Here is a 9,727-nt window from a genome sequence, read left to right as displayed (position 1 = left end):
GTGTCTGCCGGTCTGCCCCTCCGGCCCCGGGAGAGAGGCCGTGGGGCGCTGGGGAGCTGCGCCCCCCGCTCAGGCCCTGTCCCCCCTTCCTTCCCCTGCAGAGCTGGCCAGGATGTACAAAAACGAAGGGAACGAGTACTTCAGGGAGAGGGACTACAACAGAGCTGTCATCGCCTACACCGAGGGGCTGAGAAAGAAATGCGAGGACCCAGAGCTGAAGGCCGTGCTGCACGCAAACCGAGGGGCCGCCCAGTTTTATCTGGGTGAGGAGACACCCCCGGACGGGTCTGGGAAGGGGACTCCTACCCCTCTGATGGATTCCTGTCCTGTCAGTTCTTGTTCTCAGTTTGCTCTTTCTCCCAACACTCACCTCACAGCGACTGTAGAAACAGCGAGTTACAGAGTCTCTGCATAAGCTATTTTGTCACCTTCGAGGCTGGTTGGATTTTTAAATATAATTGAAAGGTTCTGAGCAGTGTTGCTTGCTTTATAGGTAACTACCGGTCTGCTCTTAATGATGCCATCCAAGCGAAAAAGCTAAAGCCCACCCATCTCAAAGCAATAATAAGAGGTAAGAGTTCAAGATCACGTGTTACCGCATGGAGCATAAGGAACATTGTTTCAAAACAGCTTTGCACGTTAGTTTTACTTAGTATTGTTATAAGCCCTGGAACAGACCGTTGTTGGATGTTGCTTTGTTTAGCTGCATGTTTCTGTGTGTTATATGACAGTGTTTATAAACCTTAAATTACTGTGAACATGCATTCATACTTTGATTCAGGACAGCATTCATTTCAGAAAATTAAAGCAGTTACTGTACCCCAGATCTCGTGTTCTGTTATTGCTTTTTCTCCCCAAAAACAGAGATCTGGGTTTTGCTTTGGATTTTCAGTCAAAACGCTATCTTTTTGCTTTTTGCTCTTCAGCTGCTATATCTGTCAAGAGGCATTGGACCTGTTTCTGTACAGTACAGCATAACTTTTGCAGTTTTCCACAATACCAGTTTTTGGAGTTTGTTTTCGCCCCCGCCAGCATTTTTCACTCTGTGGAAATGGCCACTTTATTTTTCTTATGAGACAAATACTGATATGTTAATTATAGTGATAAAATTTTTCTTGTAACAGACACTTCTGTCATCTTTCTGCTGATTTCTGTGACTAGATGAGCAAATGATACAAGAACTGCTGAAATATTTTAGATTTTCTTCTCAGCTGACCTGCTGGAAGCCCCTGACTGAACATGACCCTGCAGGACAATAGCATGTGCTACTGTTTATGCCTCGTGAAGGCACTTGGGCTAATGCTGTCTTTGTAACCAGCACTTTGTGTAGTAGTTGTATACTAACTCCAATACTAGAAACTTAAAATCTGAATCCTTCCAGGAGCTCTCTGTCACATGGAGCTAAAGAATTTCTCTGAAGCAATAGCATGGTGTGAGGAGGGCTTGCGAATAGATTCAAAAGAGAAAAAGCTTGTGGAAATGAGAGCTAAAGCTGACAAATTAAAGGTAAGTATTAAGGCAGTCTAGCGTCTACAATGCTTGTCATCTGCTTTGTGTCAAGAAGCACTTTGGGACCCTTGGTTGAAGAGTGCTCCATACAGGTTTCTGTGTAATTCCCCAAACAGAACTGAGTGGTGGTTCCGCGTAGTGCATGTTGTTGAGATGTGTAGGGGAAAGAGCTGGAGGGGACCCTTCCGGAGATCTGAACTGGTTTCTCCACTCATTGACAGGGTAGAACAGTGATGGGCATTGACTTGCTGTGTGTGACCGTGGTGCAACCTTTTCTTACATGTAGCGAGCTGAAGAGCGGGATGCAAGGAAAGCAAAGGTGATGGAGAAGAAAGAGCAGCATCAAAAGGAAAATTTGCTTGCAGCAATAAAGGTGGGTCAGTGAGGGGGTTTGGTTTTGTTTTAAGAGTTCTCTAGTTTTTTTCCAAGAGGTTCTTCACACATGCAGGCTTTTGAGGGGTAGAGCCAAAAACTGAGTTAGTTTTAACTAAAAAAAGATTCTCCTTATCTGTGTGGCACTGGCCCCAGCTCCCAGGTTTCCGTATTTCAGGCAACAGCTAATGCGAAATAGAAAGCCGGTGTTAGGAGGTAGATCAAGCATCCAAGAGACTGCTCTGGCTGCTGGGCTGTAGCATCACACTGGCCCAATTAACGTTGCTTTCTTTGCTATTGATGGGCATTACTTCAATGGAAGAATAGAAGATAACCATCCAGGAGGGAGAGAATCAATCCCGGATCCTCTCCTTCCTCAGCAAATGTTTATACTATGTTAAAATATTTTGGTCTGTTACATAAAATCTGATCTCCTCTTCGACAGTTGTCTGTCTAAAGAAAAGAATGAGCTTTCTTCAGCTCCCTGCAAGAGTGGATGTTTTCGGGAGCTGGTGCATGTGGTTGCACCCTGAAGTTACGCCTGCTAGGTGCCAAAGAACAGGACTTCAGATGCATCCCTTTCCCCACGTTTTCTCAGGCTCTTCTGTCAGCATGTGGGCTCCTCTGGATTCCCACCTCTCCTCATCTGTTTTATGAGGAGTCTGGGTGAGGTTCTGGATTCTACTGTGAAGCCTTGTCACCTGAGTCTGATACTGTAGGAAGGCTTTTGATGGCATGTTTAAGAGGTGACTCATTCATAGGAATGACACAATTTGTCCTTTCACTGACTGCTAATTTTTTGCTCTTATTCTCCCCACCATACCTGTTTGGGCTTTTTTTGTTTTGGGGTTTTTTTTTTCCTTCCTCCTCTCTAGGAAAGAAATATCAAGCTGGTTCTTGAGCCTTCAAATGAAGAGGAGGAAATATCAGATGGCCTGGCTGAGATATCCTTAGATGGGTTCCACACTGACAATGCCACTGGCGCCAAGGTACACTTAGATGCTGATGGCAACCTAAACTGGCCTGTCCTTTTTCTGTACCCTGAGCACGAGCAAACAGACTTCATTGCAGCTTTTCATGAGAACTCCAGGTAAATGCACTGTCAGCAGCGTTCTTGCAAAAAGGAGATGTTTGAGTTGATGAGAACAGGCAGCAAGTGAAACACTGCTATGTTAATGAAGTAGCTCCACATTTCTAACCTCATAGCTGACCCTGCTTTTGAGCAGGAGGTTGCACTAGATGACCTTGAGGTTCTTTCCAACCTGAATTATTCCATGATTTTGAATGCCCCCATTAAAATATGAGGGCCAAAATCTTGACGTCACGTACATTTATAGTGCAGGGAAACACATCATATCTATGATGTGTGATTAAGGGGGCTTGTGCAAGCTTAGACCAGTGGCCAGTAATACCAGTAACCCATCTGTATGCATGGATTTTAGAGGTTCAGTAAGGTGCTGTTTCGAAGCCCTCCAAATATGGGGTCTCAGGAAGAGGATTAAACTTAAAAATTATAAAAAGCTTCCAAAAGGGACCTCTCTTTAGCACCAGTGACCCCATAGTTTTCCTTAGGGCTTACAGCAAGCCTGACTGAAGTGCTGCAGACCTTTCAGACTATAAGCAAGTGACTGGCAAGGTGGGAATTCCATTTTTCTTGATGTTAACTGCAAGATCGAAAACTGAAATGTTAAACAAGCTTGGAATTCGTAACTTTTCTTTGTGGGGAGATGTATATTCCTCAGATCTACTGATAAGTTTAGGACTTAAAATTATAGTGCAAGCAGATTAATAAAGTTGTAGTTTTCATATAGTAGTGTTCACTACACCTTTTCATGACCAAAGGAAGTGGAAATGGGTTCTTAGGACAAATTGGCCACCAGCACTCCTCAAGTACCAAAATAAGCCTCAGACACACAAGCATATTCTGAGCACTCTGATCTGATGAAGCGTGGTGCTGGTGGGACCATGTAGAAGGAAAATCAATTTTAGACAAAACGCAGAGTGTTTGTTTTGACATCTTTTTCAGTGTGAAAATAAAAAGTTAAAAATAATTTGCTGTTATACTGCTCAAGTGTGAAACCAATAGCATGAGTTACAACACAGCCTCGGTCTCACTGGGAAAGCAGTGAGTTTGAAGGGAAGAAACTATTAGTGATCTGAACTCACTTTCAAGTCTATTGTCGAATTTGCTAATGTATTTTTACCATCGTTCAAATGCAGCTACAAATTATTGAAGCTGAGCACTTCATCTAAGCTAACCAAGTGTATTTTGGCTTTTAGGTTTATTGATCATTTAATGGTGATGTTTGCTGAGTTACCTCCTTGGGATTTAGAAAGAAAATACCTTCCCAGCAATCTTGAGGTGAGAAGTTTGACTTTCCTTCTATTTCAGGATTGTTGTGTTGGGGGTTGTTTTTTTTTCTGGAGTGAGAATGAGCCGCTTTGAGTGTATGAAAGCAATGACATCGTTACCTGTTTACCATACATGGATGTGATAAAAGGATTTGGAGAGCTACATTCACTTATAAACTCAAACATTTTCTAGATGTGCTGACATGGGCACAGAATTCATTAACGAAAATGAAAGTTCTTTTGTCTTCCACTTACGTTGTGATTGATAGAAGGTATTTATAGATATTGCTTAGATTCCCATCTTTGTAACGATAATTAACATTTAGACCATCAAACTGGTAGGCTGCCTGTTTTTTTAACTGTGTTGTTATGAAGTTGCTCAATACAAATGAGAAAATATAAGTTATTTTCAGAACTAACTGGAGGTACTTAAACGCTTACTCCCATCAAGGCAGTAGCAAAGCTGGGATGCGAGTTGGTTGTGGTTGCAGCAAGTTTTGAGAATTTTTCAGAAATTGTACGTAGAAGGATACAGATGTTTATTTTTCGTTTTCCACTTCAGTGTTACGTGCACCAGGCAACAGCACAACCCTTGTTGCAGTGAGCAGACATGTCCAAAAAGACAGTGGCTGTGCACTTACCATACTAAAAACTTGGATTATAGCTCTGTGTATATGTACAGTCTAAGGCACAGTCGCTGGATTCAAATCTCTTAAATCTACTCTATTTTGTTCAAGTATCTTTAAACCTGCTCAATTTAGCTCCTACCGTTGCTGCATTTCACTTGATAAAAAGCAGCCCATAGGTTTGGATTGCTTCTCTGTAAAGCACAGGAACAGCCAGTGTATTTTGCCTTCCTGCTGCCACTGCCGTAAGAAGCTAAGCTGGTTTATACAGGGAAGACTTGGAATTTACACAAAACGGTTTCTGCACTGCTCAAGTTGGCTTTTGACGCCGTCGGTTCGAGCTACGGAAGTTTGATAAACCTCTAGTAGATGCGTGGTGGTGCTGTTACTGGACTTTCAACGGCTTAGCAATTTGCCTTTGTATACCTTAGGTATTTAATAACTCTCCAAAATTTCAGCTCTATTTTGAAGATGAAGAAAGAGCAGAAATGTACGAGCTGAACCCAGAACACACATTGCTACAAATGCTGCAGCACCAAAGGTGAGGCTGTCCATGTCCAGGGAAAGCACCAAGATAAAAAAAGTATGAGCTTTGGGCTTTAAGTGCAGCTTGTTCTCCAATTTAATAGTCCGAACTCTTGAAGGATTGGGGCTCTGAGCAGCCTGATCTAGTTGAAGATGGATTTTGTGCCTGGCTTTAGTGGCTTACATATTTTTTTTCCCCAAAAAAATTAACAGCTCTTTCTGGGACTGGATGGAGATGAGAAGGGGAGTTCAGCTACACACAAGCAGCAGCACAAAAGGGCTGTTTCAGTTCCCATTTACACAGTGCTACTTTAAAAAAAAAAAAGGCAGCAGCAGTATATAAAGAGAGCGTGTTGAAGGTTAACAATGCTCTCACTGTTAATAATGCTGCGTGAGCAGCCCCCAGCACAGCGTGCAGCACAGTTTCACTCTGAAACTGACTTTAAAGTGTTGTGCAGTTATTTAGAGAGAAGAATTTGCTGTTTGTGAAGCCAAAAAGTTATTGTAAAGCCTGTGCTGTTAACTTGCACCATCTTGTAGCTAGCTGGAGAAAACCTGCTGCACAGCGCTCGTGGGTTGGTCTGTCACAGTGGGAGCGGAGCTCTAGGTCCACTGCTGCAGGCTGTGTCTGAACCATCGCTCCATAAAACTCAGCAGTGTGCATAAACCCTCAGATTTCAGGCTGTAAAGGGCAGTTGCAAAAGAAACCTCCTTCCAGAGGGAGAATAACAGCTGCTTTAATTAGAAGTAGCTGTTGGGAGAAGAGTTGATTCATAAAACACTCGTCAGATCTGTGTAGCCCCCGCTACAAAAGGCTCCTGCTCATCAGCAAAAGAGCTTGTCATTGGCCTTGGGGAGGTCAGTCTTTATTGAGCTGGGCAGAAGTCACTTGCTTTGCGTGACACTTGGCCAGCTGCAAGGAAGCTAAAGGACTCCTTTTAATCTTTGCAGGTATTTTGTAAAGGCTGGGACTCCAGCAGTTTTGGCATTTGTAAAGCGTTCTCCTTTCTCTAAGAAGTACTTCTCTGGCAAGAAGGTGCATCGACTATAATGAGCAAGAATGAAACGAGAGGAATGCTGTGCCAGAGGCTGCTGGTTGTTATCCTAGCTACAGACTGCAAACTTCTGCTTGAACAAAAATACCTTGCACAATTCAGGGGGAAAAATAATCTTGGCACACAGGGAAACTCCCCGTAAAGCCGCACAGGAGAATGAAGGGCTTACAAGAGGAGATTATTTGTTTAAAAAGAAATCCAGCTGGCAGAAGGCCTCCCATATGATAGGCTGCATGTGGTTTTGAAATAAACCTGAAGCGGTGCCAAACACTGGTTGCAGCTGAAGCCACAGCAGCTGGGAATGTTCTTGCTTACCTGTGAAAAATCACTGATTTCCTTGGAGGTGGGCTGTGTTTGCTGGGGTTTAACAGCCGTGGTCTGGGGAGATACCTGCCTGTTGCAGCAGGATGGATGCAGTCAGATTCCTGCCTGGGATTAGCAGCTGCTGTTTTTTCACCACTTGGCTCTGCAGCTGGCCAGGGTACAGCAGAGCTCTTGGTTTGGAGCGGTGTGTTTTACTGACCCTTTTGGTGCCTTACTGATAGTCCTATATAACCTGGAAATAAAACATGTCTGTTTTAAGTAGACTGACTTCTGCCTAATAAACGAGAACATAATTTTTCTCACCTCATGAAATACTACGAGAGAATGACAAACAGTAATTCTGAACCCAAACATAACAACCTTATACATTACACTAACTGGGAAAGCCAATACACAGCGTCTTCTGCACTTCTGTATTAGCTTTCAGCATTTAATTAAAAGTCATTCTAAATCTCCCCTTTCTTTCTCTTCTGCAATCTCCCAGTGATTGCAGAAATACAATGCAGTTTTAGACACACCTAGTGCACGGGGCATTAGAAAGCTGTTCAGCCATAAACACTTCTGCTTAGATCATGGAGGATTTATCTCCACTCCAGAGCTGGATTCAGACAGCTGTAAAGAAAGCATTTCCTTTTGCTATTCCTAAATTTCTGCACCATGCACAAATACAGCTAAAAGCAACTCCATCTGAGGATGCTGCGATTTAATCTCCAAAGCTTAGGGTTGCTTTACAACAAGGATGTCTCTCCCTTTTCCCAGATCCTTGGTTCTGGCCAGCCAGCCCTCGGCCCGCGGTGCCCGGCTCTCACAGGGCAGAGAGATGGGCAGCGAGGTAGTACAAGCTCAAGCCGTTGCAGGCGATGCAGCAGAGGTTGCAGAGGGAGGACAGCGCGCGGTAGAGGGTGAGCTGGCCGGAGAGCTGCCCGTAGCTGGGGTTGGAGGCACGCAGCTGCCTGCAGGACCTGCTGGCAAACAGCCCGACCCCCTGCCCGAGGCCGTGGCTGCGTTCGATGAGATGCATGTCTGCCATGATGTCAGAGGTGACCTGCCCGAACCACTGCGTGTTCAGCACGGAAGCGGCGACGCAAACAAAGAAGACGATGATCTGCAGGGGAGCAACACCCACCGTGACTGTCTCGCACACGCAGTGGGTTAAATTTCTCCCCCAGCCCCTCTTACACAGAAGGCTTGCTGCAATCTGGCTGGTTTCTTTTAACCGGAGCCACGTGTGGACCTCGTCATCGTTTGGAAGCCAGCCTCAGCGGAGCAGAGCGGGGCAGGACCCCGCTGAGGAAGGAATTTGGGCTATGGCCAGCTCACCTTTTAAAGCGGGAGCCTACCTGGGTAGTTTGTTCATCGCTGAGCAGCTCGCTGGGGTGGTACATGGCAAATAGAGTCAGGTTGAGGAAGGCACATGCGGAGCCGATGTGGAAGTAGTAGGGGAAGAGCTCGCGCTGGATTAAGCCGTAGGTGTGGTGGGGAAGGCGGCTGCCCATCACAAGCCCTGCAAGGGGGGAGAGCGGGTAGGTCCTGGGGCAAAGTCCCCTCCCCTGGGCCTCCCCCCGGGCAGAGAGCCGTGGTGGGGTGCGCCGACCGCAACCTACCCGCCACGAAGGTCACCCAGATCTGCATTCCCCAGGAGGTGGAGAGGAAAACCAGGTGCAGCAGTTTGATGGTGGTGGAGGGCTCTGTGTTGGTCGGCATGGTGTCCTGGCCGGGGATGGGTCCCTTCACGTCAGCCATGCCGCTCCCAAATTCGGCACTGAGCTGCTGTTACCGCTGTCACCTTGCTGGATGCAGCGCAAATGCAGTTTAGCTTTACAAGCCTCTTCGGGAAGAGCTTTGGAGCTGGCACAGCCCCTTCCCAGCCCCACCACCGCACGCCCGACCGGGCTGCAAAGCCAGTTCTCAAACCCCTTGTGTCTTAGGGGCAGGGCCCTGCGTCAGCACCTGGTAACCCGCTGTTGTGGGTGGACTTTTGGCAAAGTCCAGCCAAAGCCCCAGCTGACCCCTGCCAGCAGGAACGAGCAGAAAGTCAATAAAAAGGGGAAAAGGAAAAGCCCTGACAAATACGCCTGCCCACACTGTGACCATCAGAGGCCTCTTGGCCAGAGAGAAGTCCTCCTGTTTAAAAACAGCAACGGCTTCTTCACACTTCAACCAAAAAGCCCGGGGCCTTGAAGAAGCAGGGCTGGCTCCCGGGCTCACCCCGCTGCCCCGGACCCCGTGCTGGCGCAGGCATGAGAGCATGGGCAGCGGCGGGGGAAAGGAGGCTTTGAAGGACCTGCCTGCTCTGCTACAAGGAGCACTTTGGAAATTAATTAAAACAAAGCTGCTGGGAGCAGCCCATCAATTCTACTGCCTGCTTTATTCCTCCTCCTCCCCTCGGCCAGCCGCCTCAGGGCGTGAATTACAGCGGGCGATGGCCTTGAGGGACACGCTGCCATCTAATTACATCCCACTCCCTCTGCAAAATAGATAAATATACGCTGTGTTTTGCTATATCAATTCCAATGTATTTATTTAGGCGTCTATAAAATCAGGTCCTTGAAACCTTCTCGTGATGGTAGCATCATGTACTGGAGAAGGCACTCAGATCCCAGCTGGAGTGCTGGCCTGTAAATCCCCAGAAATCTTCACGGTCTTCTCTTTGCCAAAAGCTTCTTGGCGTTCCTGGGATGCTTCGCTGCTCCATCCTCCAGCCGGGAGCTGGGGATGGCTCGTGGTCCTTTGGTGGGGCTTTGTCCCCTGCATCGCGCTGCGCAGGAAGGCAGCGACGGGCGCTGCAGGCAGCCGGCACAGAGCCCTGCGGCTCTCGGGGTCCCACCTCTGCCTTTCCAAGTCGTTTGTCTCCGTGCCGGAATGAGCAGCCGAGAGGTGCTGGGTGCTTTCGTGCAGAGAAGCTGCGGCCGGGCGGGTTGTTCAGAGCAGGGGGTAGGTAACACCCTGCAGGGATTTTTTTTT

General features: G+C 46.8%; 3 protein-coding genes across 3 annotated transcripts in view; 1 reads left to right on the top strand and 2 right to left on the bottom strand.

Annotated features, from left to right (window-relative positions):
- Positions 1-73: 73 nt before the first annotated feature.
- TTC4 (tetratricopeptide repeat domain 4) lies at positions 74-6,435 on the top strand (the record flags this gene model as incomplete). The annotated part of the gene is made up of 8 exons (XM_010281983.1): positions 74-263; positions 494-571; positions 1,382-1,506; positions 1,796-1,882; positions 2,757-2,971; positions 4,162-4,243; positions 5,318-5,400; positions 6,336-6,435. Coding segments are annotated over 8 exons (960 nt in total), but the record flags the coding sequence as incomplete, so codon positions are not given.
- Positions 6,436-7,568: 1,133 nt separating this feature from the next.
- TMEM205 (transmembrane protein 205) lies at positions 7,569-8,506 on the bottom strand. The gene is made up of 3 exons (XM_010281982.1): positions 8,368-8,506; positions 8,104-8,267; positions 7,569-7,868 (listed from the first exon to the last, which is right to left on the bottom strand). Exons 1-3 carry the CDS (start codon positions 8,504-8,506, stop codon positions 7,569-7,571), a joined length of 603 nt encoding a protein of 200 aa, XP_010280284.1.
- Positions 8,507-8,687: 181 nt separating this feature from the next.
- Positions 8,688-9,727, bottom strand: part of ACOT11 (acyl-CoA thioesterase 11) — a 9,466-nt gene continuing 8,426 nt past the window's right edge. Inside the window, exon 13 of the mRNA XM_010281981.1 lies at positions 8,688-8,774. Within this exon, the coding sequence (XP_010280283.1) occupies positions 8,688-8,774 (87 nt within the window). The remainder of the gene's footprint in view (positions 8,775-9,727) is intronic.

The sequence above is a fragment of the Phaethon lepturus genome, unplaced genomic scaffold, assembly GCF_000687285.1.
Source record: "Phaethon lepturus isolate BGI_N335 unplaced genomic scaffold, ASM68728v1 scaffold22522, whole genome shotgun sequence".
Lineage (NCBI taxonomy): Eukaryota > Metazoa > Chordata > Aves > Phaethontiformes > Phaethontidae > Phaethon > Phaethon lepturus.
This window is presented reverse-complemented; position numbering and strand designations above follow the sequence as displayed.

What these genes read in the sequence shown, in the direction of transcription:
- TMEM205 (XM_010281982.1), bottom strand. Translation starts at nt 8,506, where the DNA reads ATGGCTGACGTGAAGGGACCCATCCCCGGCCAGGACACCATGCCGACC. An exon ending in CTGGGTGACCTTCGTGGCGG is followed by an intron (nt 8,268 to 8,367) that starts GTAGGTTGCGGT and finishes CCCCCCTTGCAG; the next exon opens with GGCTTGTGATGGGCAGCCGC. An exon ending in GCGATGAACAAACTACCCAG is followed by an intron (nt 7,869 to 8,103) that starts GTAGGCTCCCGC and finishes GCTCCCCTGCAG; the next exon opens with ATCATCGTCTTCTTTGTTTG.